At 48.8% G+C, this 21,800-nt stretch overlaps 1 protein-coding gene across 3 annotated transcripts in view; it reads right to left on the reverse strand.

The window, feature by feature from the left end:
- The window catches only part of TTC17 (tetratricopeptide repeat domain 17), a 67,151-nt gene that overhangs the window by 23,548 nt on the left and 21,803 nt on the right, over positions 1-21,800 (reverse strand). For all 3 annotated transcript variants that reach the window (XM_069739725.1, XM_069739726.1, XM_069739727.1), the window contains exons 4-16: positions 19,566-19,677; positions 19,025-19,156; positions 18,037-18,146; positions 17,306-17,471; positions 16,804-16,943; positions 16,552-16,712; positions 16,092-16,204; positions 8,864-8,995; positions 8,479-8,594; positions 7,028-7,196; positions 6,859-6,936; positions 5,135-5,359; positions 3,890-4,076 (exon numbers count right to left, since the gene is read on the reverse strand). In XM_069739725.1, the coding sequence (XP_069595826.1) occupies positions 3,890-4,076; positions 5,135-5,359; positions 6,859-6,936; positions 7,028-7,196; positions 8,479-8,594; positions 8,864-8,995; positions 16,092-16,204; positions 16,552-16,712; positions 16,804-16,943; positions 17,306-17,471; positions 18,037-18,146; positions 19,025-19,156; positions 19,566-19,677 (1,841 nt within the window). The remainder of the gene's footprint in view (positions 1-3,889; positions 4,077-5,134; positions 5,360-6,858; positions 6,937-7,027; positions 7,197-8,478; positions 8,595-8,863; positions 8,996-16,091; positions 16,205-16,551; positions 16,713-16,803; positions 16,944-17,305; positions 17,472-18,036; positions 18,147-19,024; positions 19,157-19,565; positions 19,678-21,800) is intronic.

A 21,800-nucleotide genomic window follows, 5' to 3' on the forward strand; every position in this document is an offset into this window, starting at 1 on the left:
TAGAAGATGCGATTGCGGATGCCGCTCACACACGGCGGGCGCTGCCGCTACCTATAGAGAGCGTGGCCGTGCCCGGAATATTAATGACGGCCTCAGACAGCTCGGCTTCCAGCAGAGATCACGAGCCAGAGATGGAGGGAGGGGACGATGAGCAAGGAGAACGCAAAGAAGACAGAAAGGACATCATAAAAGACGCCAGTCCCAGGATTCCCTCCAGATACACCATGCTGGGACTTCTAGTCCCACCCAACTGCAGTAATCGGCATTTCTACATATTCTAAAGGAAAGACATACAGGCAGGGATGCTATAAAAGGATCCAGATACATTATGATTAAAATTCTCATAAGGAATGCTACCCCCCGCATAAAAAAAAAAAAATAGCGCCAGTCCTACATGTGGCATTGAATCGGCATCAACCCACATGATGGATATTAATGGGGTTTATCCCAAGTGAGCGGTGCCGTCTATATTGTGACCCCAAACTCCTGCCGAGCCGGTATGGTGGAGTAAGGGCGCGTTCACACGTCAGGTTTATGCCATGAAAAACGGAACATCGTGCTGTAACCAGTGAATATGACCCCTGAAATCTCATGTACGCGTTCCGTATTTTTTCCTTGCAGCGTCAATTCTTTCAGCAGTTTACACCCTTTCGACGGAATGGGAAATGCTAAAAAAAAAAATACGCAGACAAGAATGTGCTTTTTTCTAGCAGCTTTTCTTTGCGCCGAGAAACGTTTTTGCTGCGGCAAAGTCTGCAAATGTGAGCGATTACCAACTCGCTGTACACATGCACGATGCAGAACCATCGCCAGCAGCGGTAGACAACCCCTTTATTGGATCAGTGGAGTTCGACTGCTGCCGTGCTATGTAAAGTCTATGGCATACTGAGTACAGCGCCACCAGCAGCATTCCCACGGACATTGCATGGCCCCTACACAGCTGGCAGCTGGTTGTACGGTTGACAGCAACGGTGGCTGTCTGTCCCACAGACAGGAGCACTCGTTTGGCCAATGACTATGCAGGGAGGAAGTGGGGAGAGCACCTTATCGGCGCGCACACCGGAGGTCACTGGTGTAGAGGTCGCCGGCGCCTGCGCAGAAGATCTCTGAATGCTGTGCCTACAGAAGGGAGGAGGCGGTATGGATTTCTGAGGGGGTCGGATCGTCGAGAGCCGCTACTGCGCAAGCGTGTCCGGCGCCATCTTGCCATAGATTTTTTTTGGTATGAATTTATTTATAGAATCAAATAAAAGGAATTAAATGCACATTATACATGCATTATGAATAGCTAATCAGAGCACCACATGAAGACCCCCCCCATAGGCCGCCCCGGAGCATGAGCATATCATTAACTCAAAACTGAAAATAAAGATTAAACAACAACCACAAGACAGATTCCAATCACCAGGTATCAGTGTAATCAGTATATTGGAGTCTTCCTGACACTGTCTGTAGTCACTGAGCACAATCCTGCCCACAGGTCCTGCCCACAAGTCCTGCCCACAGGTCCTCTTTAAATCGCTCAGCGAATGAAACCCAAACAACAATGACATTGTGATTTTTTTTTTTTTTCATTTGAAACCAAAAACATAAGTTTTCCTTTTTCATTCAGCAGATTATATGGTAAAGTGAGTTGTATCATACAAAACTATGGATCTAGGAAGACGATGGAGAGGAGACACAAGCCTAACAAGTGTGAAGTTGCGTCCGCAAAGGTCTGAAACGTAAAATGATTTATCCAATAGGAAAGCATTTTTTAATCATTGCCGCTGTAAACATTTTTTTTTTGCCAGATCTAACAAAGAACAAAAACACTCTCTCGGAGTTTACAACCGATCATAATCGTCCTTTCCCCATCACCACCATTGTAAAATAAGTTTAAACAGCAAAATATAAAAAAAACTTTGATTATTGCAATAAACCAATGAAACAAGAAAAATGCAATTACACTCCAATTAAAAAAACTAAAACTTTAAGACAAGTTGTATAATGATGGTCACAGGATGGAGACATTACCGAATTGCAAATGATGGAAAAATGGAAACAAAACAAAAGAATTACAATTTCCTCAGTCTGGAGTATGAGCCACATGCAGAAATCTCAGGACTTCCAGCCTTGGCTGCTATCACTGAGGTTATTGATGGTCGTCTGAAGAAGGTTCAGCCTCTTAATGAACTTGGGCAAATCATCAAGCTCCTCTGCTGGCGGCTCCTGTGTAATCGCTGACCAATGATGTCCCCGATGGAGACAAGTCTGCAGACGCTGCAGCCATTTGAGCAGGTTTAGGACACACAGGCGGCTCACACCAGCAACGTACGCCCTGGAGGTGCCATTTTGAAAAAGGTTCTTGTAACACTTTGAACAAATGGCCACCAAAGCAATGTAATGAAAAGCTGTTAGTGACATGGAATGAAGACTAGTGGGGGTCCGACTAGTGTAATTATGCCACCCTGCACCATAACCCTGGGAGCAGGACCCATGTGACGTTCCCTCGTGACGGCCAGTTGGAAGCTCCAATGACGCTTAATCTTCAGCTTTCTCACAGAAGGAATAACATTTTCTCCTCGGATTAACTGATACTTGGTTGAAACTATCTTGGCCTCCACACACTGCCAAGCAGCCCCTGATCACCACCAACCTTGCATCACTGTAGGAATCTGCCATCCTTCACTGTAGGCATCACCAAACCCCTATCATGTATCACTGAGCCACTGTAATCCTTCACTGTATGCATACCAGAGCCTCCGCCATGCTTCATGGCAGGCATCACCACGATGCTTCGCTGTAGGCAGCACCAAGCCTCCACCATGCTTAATAGGAATCACCGAGCCACCACCATGCTTAACTGTAGGTATCACTGAGCCACTACCATGCTGCATTGTAGGCATCACCGAGCCAGTGCCATCCTTTACTATAGGCATCTCTGGGCAACCGCCATGCTTCATTTTAGGCAGGGTGTTATTTTCAGGGTACAGTTGAGTCTTCCTCCTCCAGATTACCGCTGAGGCTTGAAAAGTTCCAGTTTTGCTCCATAGAACAATCTCAGAACTGCTTTGATTATTTACACGGTTTTGAGCAGATTGGAAGAACATTTTCTTGTAGTTTTGGGTTATTATAGGAGACATTTTGAAGTTCAGACATGGAGACATTCACGGTTTAATATGCATCTTCCTGTGCAAGCTGGACACTCCGTGCTTGTTGCCCAGAACTCTTGCTGCAGGTCTTTTGCAATCATTTGACCTCATGCCTCCTGGTCACAGTCAATGACGGCGTCCTCGTTCTGCCACCTCCAGGTAGTGAAGCTGGTGTTCGAATAACTCTGAATTTGTGAACTCTGATTCCTTCTGTATCTCTTCAGCAGGAACATTTGATTTTCAGAAGTCCTGGAAGGATCTGCAGCGGCCGTTGCAGTCGCTTGACTTGTACCCAACAGAACAGCTTTAGTGGGGAGTAAAGAAGGCAGCTGCAAAACCTATAAATATTAGCGACCCGGAGGCCTTTGCCCATGAGGAATAGGCTAAAATTCCTCAGTAACACTGCCAGAAGTTGCTCCCTGTCTATGCATCACTTTTCCAGCAGGTCATAACAGCCAGACGAGCTCTATGAAGTACTACTAATAATGCTGAGACTGCAGTAGTCAGTGAAAACGGCATTTTGTGCTGAATTTGGAGAAACCACGTATACAAGTTATGTTCAGATATTTACATTGTTCTTGTTTTATTGATTTGTTTGCAAATTTTGCTATTAACCAGATTTTGCAATTTCAAAGTCATGAACATGAAGCAATTGTTGTTTTTCAGCATTTATTTGTGCAGGGTGATTGAGAAGAGATGATAGATTATAGGTTACACGTCAGTATCTGTGAGCGGAGGCCCGGAAGTATGCTTACCGCTGCACACGGAGGACGAGGCGTTGTACAGGAGGGGGTACAGCTGTAGGCACCGGATAATTTGCAGGCTCGCTCTACACTCTGGACATCCTCTGTTCAGATCCAGAGCGGCACGGAAGACTTGTAAAGCGGCAGACAGGTTGTTCAGGGACAGGTAAGCGTTCCCCAGGCTCAGCAGTGCCAGAGGCTGGAGATGAAGCATGATGCATTAAATCACAGAAAATCTACAGTCAGTAAATGCATCACTCATAACATTCATCACACTGTCCAGAATAACCCTATAAAGAAAAAGACAGACATACTTCTTGTTTGCATCCATCACATTTCATGCTTTTTTTTTTTTTATTTTATGTTTTGTGCATTTTGCAGTCAGATGTTACTTCTAAGTCTATGCTAAAATATAAAATGCACTACACCTTGTGGGACAGAATTACTAAGCTAAGTGCACCGGAAATCTGGCTAGACTTTCACCCCCCCCCCCAAAAAAAAAGGCTCACATGGGACATGATAACTAAATCAGCCATCAAGTGCTGAGTAAGATGCGTGAGCCCACACATAAGGCAGGGACACGGCAGATGACGTACATGTGCATCATCGATTGTGAAGGGGTCAAATAGCATTTAAGTGGGGTCTTTTTTGTCCAACATGTTCAAGTTTTGACAACTTGTGTAATGAATGCCGAAAAATGCCAGATCCTCTGATATATGTGGCGGATTTTAAGAGAGTACAAACAGTGTCTAAAAGTTCAACATTTTTTGTAAATCAGCCACAATATCTTTTGTTTTCTTACTTATGGTTCACTAAGGAACGTATAAACACCCAGAAAAACTGCAGGTTCCAAAAATTCACTAAAAAGTTAAATGTTTCATTCACGCATCCAACAAAGTCAGAAAAGACCCCGACATGGATGAGGTCTGACATCACGTGTGCCATGCTTTTTCATAGTTAAAGGAAAGAATTGCAAAAGAAGAATTATACAATTATATTGCTGCGTGTTTCTTTTGCAGTAGTGAAGCCAAGTACTATATATAATGCCGCCATGTCACATATCCATGGGTGCGCACCGATCAGCCAGTGCAGGTAATGACGGCAAGCAGTGCCCCGTCCTCTTGTGAGAGAAGTGGCTCCTGTGTGTTACTCTGGGAGTAGGTCCCAGAGAATGGATCCACTCTGCCTGTCAAAAAGGGGGACATAGAAGTTTGCATAAAAGGGAATTTTGCACCATGTATAATCTGTGGCACTCACCTCAGAGAGGTCCGAGGTCCTTGCTTGTACTAATAATTTACTGGCATCCAGGTGAAGTCCGTGGTGCATCAGTAAGTTGGCCAGATTCACGAGTGGGATTTGTTGGTGGTGGGCAGGAGCCGTGTTCAAGGCTCTGCGCAGGCAAGCGATGGCTTGTGTACAGTTTCCTACAGCTCGCCAATACAGCGCTGCCTCATTCAGGACGGACCACACCGGACTGGCTGGCTGAAAGATAACCGACATATTAAACCGTGCTCCTTATATCATGCCACAATTATACAGAAGAGGGGCATTTAGTCCGGAGTATTATAGCAATGATCCCATAGAAGGACTGGTACTCGTCAGCAGTGGTGCTGCATCATTCACACCTCAGAGGGGCAATTCCAGAGGCAAAACGCTTTTTGTTTTTCTAAAAGGGGTCATCTACTACTAGTATTTTACTTCCCAAAATCAAAACAGCAGATAATCACCTCCCACACCGGCACCTTTAAAGTGATGTCATATCAGGACTAGTGATGAGCAAATATACTCGTTTCTCGAGATTTCTCGAGCACGCTCGGGTGACCACTGAGAATTTTTTAGTGCTCGGAGACTTCGTTTTCTTAGCCACAGCTGAAAGATTTACATCTGTTCTCCAGCATAAGTACATGTGAGGATTCCCTAGCAACCAGGCAACCCCCACATGTACTTATGCTGGCTAACAGATGTAAATCATTCAGCTGCAGCAATAAAAACCATCTCCGAGCACTAAAAAAAAATACTAGGACGACACCTGAGCGTGCTCAGGAAATCTCGCATAACGAGTATATTCGCTCATCACTAATCAGGACTCCTGTTTGTTGTCACAGGAGCGCACTAGTACCAATTAGCGGTCGTAGATATGCTGCTTGCTCACACTTCCAAACTTCAGAAATTCGAGGGAAGTATGACAATTGCATCCCGTTAGCAGCATATTAATGTCACTCCAGCCCATGTAGACCTGTGCCGACATCGCTGGAATGGTGCCGATGAGGGAGAGGAGTATCTGCTGAATTTCTTTTACACTGGGGAATATAGTATTAAAAAAAAAGGAGGTGTCCCGATTAGTGGACAACCCCTTTAATATCATTTGGGAGTATATAAGTCTTCAAATAAATAGGGGGTGGATGTGCAGTACCCGGCCACTATTCTGGTCTATGGAGCTGTGCAGCTCCATAAATGAGCAGTTCCAGCCGACTCCAGGAACAGCTGATCGGCGAGGATGGCCGATGTCGCACCTCCAACAATTAGACATTGAAGACTTATCCTAGTGATAGGCCATCAATGTTAAAATCTCGAACAACTCCTTTAACTGGTGCTTTTAAGTTCATGAGAAAAGGAGCCCCCTATCTATGTAAATCACTCAGCGGTTTCAGCAGGATGTCAGCTGTGTAATTACAGCCGGTTCCAGCTGCAGATGGCGCAGGCTCAGTTTCTGAGCGTGTGTCGGGCTTTTTTCCTATTGCAGCACCAAAACAGGCTTAGAAAAGTACCAGACCTGAGACCTTCCTTAGATTCCTGGATGTCATGGAAAACTTACAGCAATAGAGTCACAATCGCAGAGAGCTCCCAGGCTAGCCACTTTAATGCCATCTGACACATACTGTGGATTGTGCAGGCTCATCTCCTACGTCTGAATCTTAGCATTTTTTTTTCAGTACTTTATACATGTGCTTCTAATATAAAACATGAAGAACGTCACAGACCTGAGCTAGAGAATGATATAATGAGAGCTTTAACTCGTCTTCTGAAATACTGAGGTTGTTGATGAGAGACTGCAGGGCCTGAAAAAAAAAAATAAATAAATTAATGAGACGCTGGACTGCTGGTATGAGAGCGGATGTGTATACAGCATTGAGGTGTACAGATATATACCTGCTGGGCATGTCTGTCCGGCTTCAGCTGCTGCAGGTCCAACTTTCCTTCCACCTCCATTAGCAGCCTATGAAGAGACTCGTTCTTGCGCTTTTCTGGGACTGATGTGCAGTCCGGTGTGGGCAGATCACTTACAGTATCCAAATAATTCAAAACAGCAGGGCTGACTCTAAAAAATGTAAACCAAATACATCAGGACCCCTAAAGTACCACTCCAGGGTTTCTAATTATTGCCCCCTGCATTAGCCTTCAGTAATTTGGGTGCAGTGTTTGCAGTCGTCTGCCGCTTCCAGCGCTGCTCCGGTCCCTCTCCTGTATCTGTCGGCTCACACAGCGGACTGTTAGATCCTTTCTTAATGCAAGTCCCATTCTGAGTTTCATAGACTTACTTTGAGAAAGTGGCTTCCAGCCCAAACAGAAGCGCTGCCGGTCACAGCTGCAGTCAAATGCTCCAGGAGAGGGACCGGAGCAGTGCCTGAAACGGCACAAGATGGCGGCAATTAAGTATTTTAATGCACATGGTGTCCACAAGGTACTGATAGAAGGAGCGACCCTTTATGATGCATCTCAAACTTATATTTGGTTTTTGCTTCGCCCGTTATCCCCATCTCAGCCGTTCATGCACTGGACACAGAAGGAGAAGGGAAACTATCGAAGCAGCCGAGCCATGTGGTTTCCTTACCTGCCAATGGGCCTTATGGAAACAGTGCAGTACCCTGAACTAGGCTGTATTTTAGTACACATGATGTGAGAAATTCTTGCCCATATCTTATATAGTTCTACTAGCAGGTCCTCTTTTCTAAATCTTGTATTTGGGATTCCCTGCTGTAAGTCAGAATGGGGGCAGCTGCAGAAGTGGTCCCTTACTCTACAGCAGGGGGTCAAACTGCATTCCTCGAGGGCTGCAAACAGGTCAAGTTTTTAGGATTTCCTTGTACTGCACAGGTGATAATTTAATCACCAACTCATTATTTGTGTAGGTGATTAAATTATCACCTGTGCAGTACAAGGAAATCCTGAAAACATGACCTGTTTGCAGCCCTCCAAGAACGCAGTTTGACACCCCTGCTCTACAGGACCACAGGGTCCGCAGAAATATATTAACGGTTATGAGATGCAAAGTAACGCTGCATTCAGAGCCCATCAGGGGATGTATACTGACAACACTGAAGACCCCCATACACATTCGATGAAAGTCACCAGTCCAACCATCTGATGTGTATGGGGGTCTCCATGGGGAGAAGAGGAGAAAGTGGTTGGAATTTCATTGCACAAACCTTTTTTGTTTTCAGGAGATATTCCACTAGCAGAGGTGTCTGTCAGTGGCGTTCTCCATGCTGACCATAGAGAACACATGAACACTGAGCTGTTAGTGGGGAGCTCGTGTGTATGGGGGAGAAGGGAGACATGGCTGTCCGCTACGTCATCTGTACGCTCAGCCGAACACTCACCTCAGACCAGGCTGTGCAGGAGGTAGGTAATATTTTGAAAGCTCTTCAGGTGGAGGAACCGTTGGAAACTTTTTAGCACAATCCGCTTTCTTGGGCCACAGATTATCTCTTTCTTCCTAAAAAAAAATAAAAAACAGGATTTTTGTGTGTCTACGTTGTGATTTACTAAGTAAAATTTTAAAATTTACAGAAAACCTGAAAAAATGTGCAGTTTTCTAAATTTTAGCTTCTCCTCCTCTGATCACACCCGGACAGATTTTAGTAAAATGTGATGTGAGCTGCGGTACTGAGAACAGTCCGCGCAGAGCGAGTGACGCTGTGGTGTCATGGCTCCGCACTCGCCGTATACACGGGTCCATCGCTTCACTGCTATGATGCCACTTACATGAAATGAGGCCGCATCCAATCCCCACACTTTTAACGCAGAACGAGACACTGGGGGGCGCAGAATACTCTGATTTGCCTGAAGATCTAAATTGTCCGATGTAATCTGTGCCGAGGACGTGTCATCACCAAACTGACAAAACAGGGAAAAACATCATGAAAAACAGGATTTTTGGTTGCTTACCGTAAAATCTGTTTCTCGGAGCCTCCATTGGGGGACACAGGAACCATGGGTGTATGCTGCTGCCACTAGGAGGCTGACACTATGCACAAAAAAAGTTAGCTCCTCCTCTGCAGTGTACACCCCACCGACTGGCATTATACTCTTCAGTTAAGGTACCTTCACACTAAACGACGCTGCAGCGATCCAGACAACGATCCGGATCGCTGCAGCGTCGCTGTTTGGTCGCTGGAGAGCTGTCACACAGACCGCTCTCCAGCGACCAACGATGCCGGTAACCAGGGTAAACATCGGGTTACTAAGCGCAGGGCCGCGCTTAGTAACCCGATGTTTACCCTGGTTACCATCCTAAAAGTAAAAAAACAAACGCTTCATACTTACCTTCCGCTGTCTGTCCTTGGCGCTGTGCTTCTCTGTACTGGCTGTGAGCACAGCAGCCGGAAAGCAGAGCGGTGACGTCACCGCTCTGCTTTCCGGCCGCTGTGCTCACAGTGAGTGCAGGAAAGCAGAGCGCCGGGGACAGACAGCGGAAGGTAAGTGTGAAGCGTTTTTTTTTTACTTTTAGGATGGTAACCAGGGTAAACATCGGGTTACTAAGCGCGGCCCTGCGCTTAGTAACCCGATGTTTACCATGGTTACCAGCGAAGACATCGCTGAATCGGTGTCACACACGCCGATTCAGCGATGTCAGCGGGAGAGCCAGCGACCAAATAAAGTTCTGGCCTTCTAGCCCCGACCAACGACATCACAGCAGGATTCTGATCGCTGCTGCGTGTCAAACTGAACGATATCGCTAGCGAGGACGCTGCAACATCACGGATCGCTAGCGATATCGTTTAGTGTGTAGGTACCTTTAGTGAGAAAGCAGTAGGAGAAAAGAACAAGGTTGATAACCATAACCACAAACATGAGAACTGTAAACGTGAGAACAGTCAGAGCATAGAACAACAGAAATTGAAACATGGGAGGGTGCTGTGTCCCCCAATGGAGGCTCCGAGAAACAGATTTTACGGTAAGCAACCAAAAATCCTGTTTTCTCTATCGCCTCTCATTGGGGGACACAGGAACCATGGGACGTCCAAAAGCAGTCCCTGGGGTGGGAAAAACAGACTTCCATCAGGTCAGAGGACTCACCACTGCCGCCTGCAAGATCCTTCTGCCTAGGCTGTCGTCCGCCGAAGCGTAGGTATGGACCTTGTAAAATTTGGCGAACGTGTGGATGGAAGACCAGGTTGCCGCTTTGCAAAGCTGTAGGGCGGAAGCCCTGTGGTGCACCGCCCAGGAGGCGCCGACCGCCCGGGTAGAGTGAGCCTTAATCCCAGAAGGGGGCACTCTGTTCTTGATCCGGTAAGCCTCCAGAATTGCCGTTCTGATCCAGCGAGCAATAGTCGCCTTAGAAGCCGGTTGACCTCTGCGCGTGCCATCAGGAATGACGAAAAGAGAATCTGTCTTCCGCAAAGTGGACGTTCTATTCAGGTAGATCCTCACCGCCCTGACGAGGTCCAGCTTGTTCAACGATCGCTCCAGAGGATGAGTCGGAGCTGGACAAAGGGAAGGTAGCACGATGTCCTCGTTGAGGTGGAAGGTAGAAACCACCTTAGGAAGGAAGGAAGGCGGAAGCCTGAGGACCACCTTGTCTTAGTGAATGACCAAGAACGGAGGTTGGCAAGAGAGGGCCGCCAACTCGGAAACGCGGCGGATAGAGGTGATGGCCACAAGAAAGGCCACCTTCCACGATAAGACCGACAGCGGAATCTCCCTGAGGGGCTCAAAGGGGGAAGCCCTCAGAACATCCAGTACCAGATTTAAATCCCATGAATCCACAGGGACCCTATACGGAGGGACAGCATGGGCTGCTCCTTGAAGGAAGGTCTTAACCTGTGGCCGAGAAGCCAAGGTCTTCTGGAAAAGGATGGAAAGAGCAGAAACCTGGCCCTTGAGGGAACTCCGAGCAAGGCCCGAATCCAGTCCTGCCTGAAGGAAGGCCAAGATGGAAGGCAGAGAAAAGGACTTAGATGAAACGCGGTTGGACTCGCACCAACGGAAGTAAGCCTTCCAGGTACGATGGTAGATCCTGGAAGACGAAGGCTTCCAAGCCTGGATCATGGTGTGAATCACCCGGTCCAAAAGGCCGGACGCTCTTAGAACTGCAGTCTCAACAGCCACGCCGTTAAACTGAGCGACCGAGAATTCGGGTGGCAGGTCGGACCCGGAGACAGCAGATGGGGCCTGTCTGGAAGACGCCAGGGAGCGTCCGCGAGAAGGTTGACGAGCTCCGCGAACCAAGCTCTCCTGGGCCAATCCGGGGCGATCAGAATGACTGGCACCCCTTCCGCTTTGATCTTTTTCAACAGCTTGGGAAGTAATGGAAGGGGTGGGAACAGGTAGGGTAGTACGAACTGTGACCAAGGAATGGCCAGAGCGTCGACGCCCACTGCCAGAGGATCGCGAGAGCTGGAGACAAACTGCGGAACCTTCCTATTCATTCGGGACGCCGTGAGGTCCACGTCCGGAGTCCCCCATCGAAGACAAATCTGATGGAAGACCTCCTGATGCAAGGACTATTCCCCTGCCGCGAGGCCCTCGCGGCTGAGGAAGTCGGCGGCCCAATTGTCCATGCCGGGGATATGCACCGCGGATATCACCGGAACCGATGCCTCTGCCCAGAGGAGAATCTTGGAAACCTCAGCCAAGGCGCTCCGAGTCCCCCCTGATGGTTGACATATGCCACAGCCGTGGTGTTGTCAGTCTGGATTCTGATTGGTAGGCCCGAGAATCCTTTCCCAGTGGCAGAGGGACAGAAAGATGGCCCGAATCTCGAGGACATTGATCAGCAGAGATGACTCCTGCGCCGACCAACGGCCCTGAACCGTCAGGTGGCGAAAAACCACACCCCAGCCGAGTAGGCTGGCGTCCGTCGTCACCACTTGCCAGTGAACTGGAAGGAAGGACCTGCCCTGGGAGATGAGAGGTGACGTCAGCCACCAGTTGAGTGACCGTCTGACCCGAGAAGAGAGTCGGATCGGATGATCCAGGGAGAAGACAGACCTGTCCCATTGAGACAGAATGGCTTGCCGAAGGGGTCGCGAATGAAATTGGGCTAAGGGAATCGCTTCCAATGTTGCTACCATCCTCCCCAGGACCTTCATGGCCGATCGGAAGCAGGGAGGACGAGGACCCTGGAGCAAGCGTATGTCCCGACGAAGGATGGATCTCTTGTCTTCGGGAAGAAAGACTTCGGTCTGACTAGTGTCGAAGAGCATGCCCAGAAAGATGATGCGCTGAGAAGGAATAAGGCAGGACTTCTTCTGGTTGACCATCCACCCGAAACAGGCTAGGGTGTCGAGAACGATGGACATGCTTTCGTGAGCCTGAGTAAAGGACGGAGCCTTGATGAGAATGTCGTTGAGGTATGGAAACAGAACCAGGCCTCTTACCCTCAAGATGGCCATCAGTGCCGCCATGATCTTTGTGAAAACCATTGGGGCGTTTGCAAGACCGAACGGCAGGGCGACAAACTGAAAGTGTTCCTGGAGCACCGCAAAGCGCAGGAATCGGTGATGTCCGGGGAATATCGGGACGTGGAGGTAGGCGTCCTGAATATCTATGGAACACAGAAATTCCTGAGCCTCCATGGAAGCAATTACTGAACGAAGGGATTCCATCCTGAAGTGCTTCAGACGAACTCTCCTGTTCAGCAATTTGAGGTCCAGAATGGGCCGAACCTTGCCGTCTTTCTTAGGTACCACAAAAAGGTTTGAATAGAAACCTGTGAACCATTCTTTTTCTGGGACGGGAACGATTACCCGGCTTTGAGGAAAGAAGCGATGGCTGCGAAGAAACACGGAACTAGAATGGGGTCTCTTGGAGGTCGGGATCCGAAGAAGCGATCCCAGGGTCGTGAAACGAACTCTATCTTGTATCCCGAGGATACAACTTCCCTGACCCATGTGTCCTCTACTGAGGAAATCCAGACGTCCCTGAAGAAGAGAAGACGGCCGCCGAGCCTGGGAGGTGGGCTGGAGTCTTGTCGAGAGTCATGCCGAGGTGGATCTACCAGTCCTAGACCTGGAGGATCTACCCTGGGAGTAGCGAGGACGCCAGGACGGAGTGGGCCTAAAGGATACGGTCTTCTTCTCTTGACGTGCCTGTGGCCTCTGTTGCTGCTGAGAAAAGGAGTTTGACACCGCAAAGCGACGAAAAGGCCGAAATTGCCGTCTAGGAGGAGGGCGGCGAGGCTTAGCCTGGGGAAGAAGAGCACTTGTACCCCCTGTGGCGTCCTTAATGATTTGGTCCAGCTTGGAACCAAAGAGACGAGAGCCCTGAAAAGGGAGACTGGTAAGGGACTTTTTGGAAGATAAGTCCGCCTGCCAGGCCTTGAGCCAAACGGTCTGGCGGATGGCAACAGCATTGCTGGACGCCTGAGTCGCACAGGACGCGACATCCAGAGAGGAGGAGACCAGGTATCCACCCGCGTGGGAAATCTGGTTGGCAAGCTCCGCTAGCTGTCCGGGTGGCGCCCTGTCCAGGATACCTCGACGAAGTTCTTTGGCCCATTTGGATACGGATTTCGAAACCCAAGTGGAAGCAAAGGCTGGGCATAGAGCAGCTGCAGCCACTTCAAAGGCTGACTTCGCAAAGGATTCTATAACTATCGTTCGAATCCTTGAGAGATGCTCCGCCAGACAGTGGAAGCACCGTGTTGGTGGACAGCCTGGAAACAGGGGGATCCACCGAGGGAGAGACCGTCCAATTGGCGGTAAGCTCTGGAGAAAAGGGATATAAAACACCAAGGCGTTTTCCCCTCTGAAAACGTCTGGTCGGGTTCTCTCTTTCTCTGTTCATGATTTCCTCGAATTCAGGAAGCGGAGCGAAAAACTTGGAAGGAGGTTTAGCCCGTCCAAATGAAACCGCCTGATCTGCGGGTTCTGTAGAGGGCTCCTTGATGCCACAGGTTTGGTCTATAGCTCCAATGAGATTCTGGACCATATCCCTCCGAAATAGGAGGATCGTGAGGACGTTGACCACAGAGGAGGACCGTGTGGCGAGATGGAGCGAGAAAACGACTCAGACCGTCGTTCCTGTCTGGACCTTTTACGGTTTATCAAGGAGGGATTGAACGGAGGCTCTTGCGACCCACTGGCTACTGCGGGGGTCTGCAGAGGTAATCGATCTAGCACAGATACCAGGGTTTGAGACACCCATGTTAGATCGGCCACCGATTGTGACAGAGAGGAAGCCCAGCCTGGGATGGGGTTATCACTCTCGGGCGGGTCGGCCGGGGGAACCTAGCCGGTGGGAACATTCGGGTTGCTGCAGGCGTGACAGAGTGGAGAGGACTGACCTGAGGGAAGTTTGCAGTTACAGGACGAATATGCAAAGTATTTAACTAAGGCAGAGGGATTACAGGAAGAAGTAGGAGGGCGAGAGCGGCCCCCTTTAGAGATAGACATTGCGAAAAAGGTCCCTGAAGAAAATGCCAGAGGGTTAAGGGACAGATAGCAGAGGGCAGTGTCAGTCTGCAGTGCAGAGCTACTCACGGCAGACGAAAAACGGAATCCAGAGGAAGCGGTGATGGTTTGGACCTCCGGCGAGAAATAGTCCCTTAGGCAGGAGTGATATGGCCTGCTGCCGCAATCTTGACCGATCTGCGCCGCTGAGATGTGGAGGAGAGAACTCTTGGTAGCCCCAAGATGGCGCCGGTGGGTGTCAGTGAAATTTGTCGGGCGGGAGAAAAGCCCGCCCGACGAACGAGGGAAGGGGGCGGAGTCCGGCACCGGAAGTAGGCCCGGGCAGAAGCCGGGGCCTAAATTTGCGATGGTGACCGGGATAGAAGGGCCGCGGCGGTGAACAGTGCGCCGCAGTGGAAGAAGCGACGCGGTATGTGAGCAGCCGCCTACAGCGGCCGGAGCTAGAGCAGTCGCAGGCCCAAGCGGTGTGGCGGCCTGGCAAGCCGCCACGCTAAAGGGGAATGAGCGGCCGCTTAGAGTGGCCAGAGCAGCGCAGCCGCAGGGGGCCGAAGCGATGCAGCGGCTGGCAAAGCCGCCACGCTGGGGAGAAATGAACGGCCGCTTATAGCGGCCGGAGAAAGGAAGCCGCTTGGGGCCGAAGCGATGCGGCGGCTGGCAAAGCCGTCACGCTGGAGCAGAGGGCAGTGTCCCCTTCAAGGAAATGAACGGCAGGGAAGAAGTGGTGCGTGGCAAGACCGCGCTGAGAGCGTGCCCGGATAAGCAGCTGCGCGGTAGTCTGTAGGGCAGCTGCGCCGGAACAGGGGACAGGGCGGCCGCAGCCACAGAAGCGGTGCAGCGGCTGGAAAGAGATGGGACTCGCATCAGAAACCCCCCTAAATCAGGCACCCCTTTTGAGGATCCAGGGTCGCAGGGTGGGAAGGGAAAATACTCACCCTAAACATCCCACGCCGGTACTAACCTGGAAGGAATGAGATGTCCAGTGAGCTGTGATGGACGTCCTCGTCTCCACAACTGACAGGCTCTGGTGGGCGAGTGGGTGGGGGACGGAGCCAGGACCGGACATCTAAGCACGCTGGTGTGCTAGGCTCTTGGTCCTGCTGAAGGATCTATGAGGATACGGGGTGGCAGTACACGCCGTACTCAGTCTGTATTGTGGGACTACAGGTGTGACTTATCACCCTGTATCCCTCCGGAAAACCTGAAAAGAAACGATGCACATTGAGGTAGATAAGGGTCTAATGAAAGACCCGTGTCCACCTCCTACTGACACTAAGCTAAACTGAAGAGTATAATGCCAGTCGGTGGGGTGTACACTGCAGAGGAGGAGCTAACCTTTTTGTGCATAGTGTCAGCCTCCTAGTGGCAGCAGCATACACCCATGGTTCCTGTGTCCCCCAATGAGAGGTGATCGAGAAATACTTAGAAATGTAAGAAGACTCCGCAGACTGAGCTGCACCAAGTACTACTGGCAGAGCTGCAGTCTACATACAGGAGTCCGGGATTTACGTTACAGAAAAGAACTGAACATGTAAAAAGCAGAAATATTTGTCTTCTCTCTTCATTTCGCCGATACTTACAAACACATGCTCCACATTCTCAAAGACGTCTCCTCGGTGGTAACGCACCGGTAAATCCCACGGGCAGTGCAGACTGTGCTTACGGCTGCTGATCTGACAAATCTGATGATTTCCTAAAATAATTACCAGGATTATGCATCACAGTACACACTGCAGACCAGACACAACCTCATGCAGATAATATGTATGGCCTCCAGGAGTAACGCTCCTGCAATCCTACAGAGCAGCCTAAACTCAACCCTTCCCTCCTGCAGGGTCACAAGCCCCGGATTTCCACTACTGTCCTGTAGCCAAACCGTAACCTTCCCCTCCTCCAGGGCACCGATGCCCGACCCTTCCCCTCCTGCAGGACACAGACCCGACCCATCACCTCCTGCAGGACACAGAGTCACAGCCTTTCCTCATTCTCTCCTGTCCTGGACTTGCTCTTATATAAGTACATAGTATTGCCCGGATTTACCCAGCTGAGCCTCCTTGGCCATTTGTGTCTCATGAATGATGTTCCGGAGGATCTGCTCCTCCTGGATCAGCTTATGTTTCTCCAGAACCTCCTGCTGTCTCAGGTAATGGTCGTGCTGCTTCTGATATTCCTTCAGCTCATTCAGAGTCCTCTGCAAAGACCTGGGAACAGATGTAAAAGCGAGGAGCCATTGTGACACCTTCCGTTCTTTATACACTGGCACCGTGCTAGTATTATGGCGTAGACACTCACCTGTGCTGAGCCTCCAACTTCTGCTCCAGCTTCTGCTGGCACAGGACGGCCTTCTTCCTTTTGTCGGCTTCATAGAAGAAAGGACGCAACTCCAGGACTCGGTCGTAGCACAGTACAGAGTGATTATACTCCCCCAACATCTACAAGAAGGAAGATAGAATTATACATGTGCTCTTACATGAGCCTTAGAGGCTCCAAACATGGCAGAAGAGTGCATGCTTCCGCTAAGCCACTCCCGAGCCACAGCGCGCCCGTCCACTCCAAGCCCCGCTCCTTGACCAACTAGTTATCCATCCTACCGTTAATGGGGCTGATTGATATTTGGTAACCCAGCACCTAACAGTAACAGAAAATATTATAAACTGTACCTATATCATCTGTACTACTACAAACAAATCCTGCAGACAGAATTTCACTGCATTTGATCAGATGATCGATTAAAGGAATTAACTGGAAATTTGTAGAAGTCACCTATGAAAAAAAATCAACGGAGGATACTCACTGCATATATATTCCCCAAGGTGTAGTGGCTGACCAACGAGTCAGTAGATACGTCCGGCCCCGGGGACACATCGAGTGCAGCATGAGCCAGAATAGCAGCATCGGCTGAAAAATGTGCTCGGTGCAGGACATTCGCCATGTTCAGGAGTGCAATCCCCTTGTTGAACCTGTAAGGTAGGAGTTATTACAAGGGGAAAATCCTAATAAAGGGGACGTTGTCTCAGAGGCCTACACGTCTGACCATCACATTGCTTATACGGTGACTTCTCATACGTGCTTAGGTCTACACAGTCGTTGTCTGTCTCATGCATTGCTGCAGTCTGATGCTGTTAGATGCTGGAGCTATGGTGGGACCCCAACATTAGGGAAATAACCAGCACTCATTCCAAGGGGAAATGCACTGATAAGACCAGAAGGAGCATTTTTACACTTTGGATAGGAGTGCAATGACTGCAGGTGGGAAGTGTGTGCAAGCCACCTTAACTCTGACTTACACACAGACCTCTGATAAACGCCGGCTCCCTCTAAGGCTAATCATACGCCCACGTCTTCCTCATTTTCCCAAACCAGACATTGATACCATTACTCGGAGAATGCAATGCACAGAGTTGTGTTTGCAGAATGCCCCGGTACATATCAAATCTTTCTTTATTTTCACCATCCCAGTTTACGGCTCATCCTAAATCAGCATCGAACTAAGAGTCAATATATAGCTTGGAAACGGTGCATTACCTGGAAGAAAAGTGCAAGGCTCTCATGGCGCATTCGACCATGTGGAACGGCTCATTCTTTATTCTCCAATAGAACGAGGCCATGTTATAAAGAACCCAAGAAGTCGTATTCTGAAAATCAGAGAGTAAAGCAATGATTTCCTCCGGCACGGACGTGTATTCTGCAGCATGCATCTCAGACGGTGAGGCTGTCCCCCCAGTGAGGCGCCCCCTAGATATTGGTGAGGCAGTATTCACACTGGTGTCGGTAAGCTGCACAGCGCCGTCTATAGCGGTAATTTTATAGTTAGTATAATTTTATGCAGATTTCTGATCAATTAAAGGGAACCTGTCACCTGAATTTGGCGGGACTGGTTTTGGGTCATATGGGCGGAGTTTTCGGGTGTTTGATTCACCCTTTCCTTACCCGCTGGCTGCATGCTGGCCGAAATATTGGATTAAAGTTCATTCTCTGTCCTCTGTAGTACACGCCTGCGGAAAGCAATCTTGCCCTGCGCAGGCGTGTACTACGGAGGACAGAGAATGAACTTCAATCCAATATTGCGGCCAGCATGCAGCCAGCGGGTAGGGAAAGGGTGAATCAAACACCCGAAAACTCCGCCCATATGACCCAAAACCGGTCCCGCCAAATTCAGGTGACAGGTTCCCTTTAAAGGAAAACCGAATGCCCATTTTCAATTCTAGCATGGACCCTCAGTACATACGGTGAGGCCCAGGCATCAGTTTGGTCTCTCCGGTGAAAATGTTTGAGAAGCCCAGTTACATCTAATTTGGAATCCTAAGAACCATCTCCATTTTCTTTTACATTTTTGCTTTTTTTTTTTTTTTTAAATGCAGGAGGCAGCCAACTTGTGCCAGGCCGGCTGCAATATCGTTTAACTTTTTTAACGCGCATGCTCATCGTGATGCGGCATTTGTCTGCCGCTCACAAGCATACGCATGGGTGCACTGTCAATATCATCTGAATTTCTTCATAATCCTTTAATTACCTTCACAAGGGCCTCGTGTATTTTATGCCCAATGTCCTCCACGTTCTTCCCCAACTTATAGGACAGGGAGCTAAATATAGGATCTTCTTTAGGTAGCAGCGGGGCGGAAAGGTTCTTCCTTTCCTGAATACCCTACAGACAGAAAATTAGCAAAATATTATTTCAACCAGAAGGGAAGGGCCTCATCTCATAAAAAAAAAAAAAAAAAAAAAAGAATTAACTGAGGCTCGTTTACTTTGTTCACATTGTAACATGTTTTGGGGGCTGATTAATTGCTTAAAATACATTTCCCTATATAAACTTATAAAATAGACTCGTTTGATAAACCTCAACCACCACTAGAGGGAGCTCACAGTATAGTCTCTGTACATTCAACTCACTAATAAACGTCTACAGTAAGCTCCCCCTAGTGGTGGCGGCTGGGAGGCTGAATTTCAGCAGTGAGCTATAAGTCTGATGCTATGGGCCACTGCTGCCATTTATTTCTGGACTTCTTACATATGAAGCCCAATTACACAAGTCAAAATATTAAAGTTCGTACCCGAAGGTGCTGATAAGCGTGGATGCTGAAAGGAAGCTCTATGATGCTGGTGCAGTCGGGCGGCTTTAGGTTTGGAGGTAAGGGACTGTGCATGTCCATGTAATCTTCTGGACTGTAAATTAAAAAGACATTAGGATACATAAAATATACAAAGTTGTAAAAGGCAATCCGTCAGCGGGTGTTCTGATGTAGGGGCAGAGAGCCTGGTTCCAGCAATGTGTCACATACTGGGCTGCTTGGTACCATTTTAACCCCTTCATTCGCGTTCATCTTCCTGACCAGGCCAAATTTTTCAATTCTAACCAGTGTCGCTTCAGGTGGAAATAACTCTGGAACGCTTCAATGTGCAATTTTCGAAACTTTTAATTTTCCAGCACATATGGGGTATCGGCGTAGTCAGGAGAAATTGCACAACAAATTGTGTCGTTCATTTTCCCCTGCTTCCCGTGTGAAAATGCAATATTTGGGGCTAAATCAATTTTTTTTATGATAAAAATTAAAATGTTACATTTTTCCTTCCACGTTCCTTTAATGATGAAGCCCCTAAAGGGTTAAAAAAAAAAAAAACTTTCTTGAGCGTGTTTTTAGATTGGTATCTCTTTGGGTATTTTCTGTGATATATGCTCCCCAAAGTCGCTTGTAATGTGATGTGGTCCCTAAAAAAGAAAAAAAAAAAAAAATTTTGTTGGAAAAATGAGAAATAGCTGGACAACTTTCAACCCTTCTAACACAAAGAGGGATTTTTGGTACTTACCGTAAAATATCTTTCTTGTAGCCTTCATTGGGGGACACAGAACCGTGGGGTGTATGTTGCTGCTGCTAGGAGGCTGACACTATGCAGAAAAGGAAAAAGAGTAGCTCCTCCCTGACAGTATAAACCCACCGACAGGCACCAAGTGCCTCAGTTGGTGTAAAAAGCAGTAGGAGAAGCGACAGAACTCAGAAACATAAGTACCAACTCAACAAGGGCATTTAGGCCCAACATGGTACAAAAAAAAACAAACAAGGAGGGTGCTGTGTCCCCCAATCAAGGCTCCAAGAAAGATTTTACGGTAAGTACGAAAAATAGGGATTTTTGTGTGTACTCACCGTAAAATCCTTTTCTCCGAGCCACTCATTGGGGGACACAGGACCATGGGTTATGCTGCTGTCACTAGGAGGCTGACACTAAGCTGAGACAAAAAAGGGTTAGCTCCTCCCCTGCAGTATACACCCTCATGCTGGCATGCAGAGACCCAGTTAAGTGCAAAAGCAGTAGGATAATGAGAACAATATATCAAAAAACATTGGAACATAACATGTCAAACAACAGTCAAAGACTAAAAAAGATAACTAGCCGTAAGGCTACCAGGGTGGGTGCTGTGTCCCCCAATGAGTGGCTCGGAGAAAAGGATTTTACGGTGAGTACACACAAAAATCCCTATTTCTCCTTCGCCTCATTGGGGGACACAGGACCATGGGACGTCCCAAAGCAGTCCCTGGGAGGGAAACAATACAACCACGTAACTTCATGTACCATCTGACTACCAATGCGCAACGGCCGCCTGCAGGATACGCCTGCCAAGGGCCGCGTCCGCAGAGGATTGGATATGCACATTGTAATGCTTTGTGAAGGTATGCAGGCTGGACCACGTTGCGGCCTTGCAAACCTGCTCCGCTGATGCTTGGTGCCGGATGGCCCAGGAAGCACCCATCGACCGAGTGGAGTGAGCTCTAATCCCCGCCGGGATAGGACTGCCCCTGACCCGATAGGATTCCTGGATAGCAGATCGGATCCATCTAGCTATCGTGGATTTAGACGCCGCCAAACCCTTTCTGTGACCCTCCGGGAGCACGAAAAGGGCGTCCGATTTTCTGAAGTGTGCCGTTCTGGAAATGTACCTCCTGAGAGCCCGTACCACGTCCAGAGTATGGAGAGCCTTCTCGACCCTATGTTTAGGCTGCGGACAAAAGGAGGGAAGGATGATGTCCTCGTTAAGGTGGAAAGATGAGACCACCTTTGGAAGAAACGCGGGAGAAGGACGTAGGACTACCTTGTCCTGATGAAAGGCAAGGAAAGGTGCCCGACAGGATAGAGCGGCGAGCTCTGAAACCCTTCTGATGGACGTCACCGCTACCAGGAAGGCAACCTTCCAAGAGAGAACAGAGAGCGGAACGTCTTGAAGGGGTTCGAACGGCGGTTCCTGGAGAGCCCCCAGGACCAAATTGAGATCCCAGGTCTCCAAAGGCATCCTG

The sequence above is a fragment of the Ranitomeya imitator genome, chromosome 9, assembly GCF_032444005.1.
Source record: "Ranitomeya imitator isolate aRanImi1 chromosome 9, aRanImi1.pri, whole genome shotgun sequence".
In the NCBI taxonomy this organism is placed as follows: domain Eukaryota; kingdom Metazoa; phylum Chordata; class Amphibia; order Anura; family Dendrobatidae; genus Ranitomeya; species Ranitomeya imitator.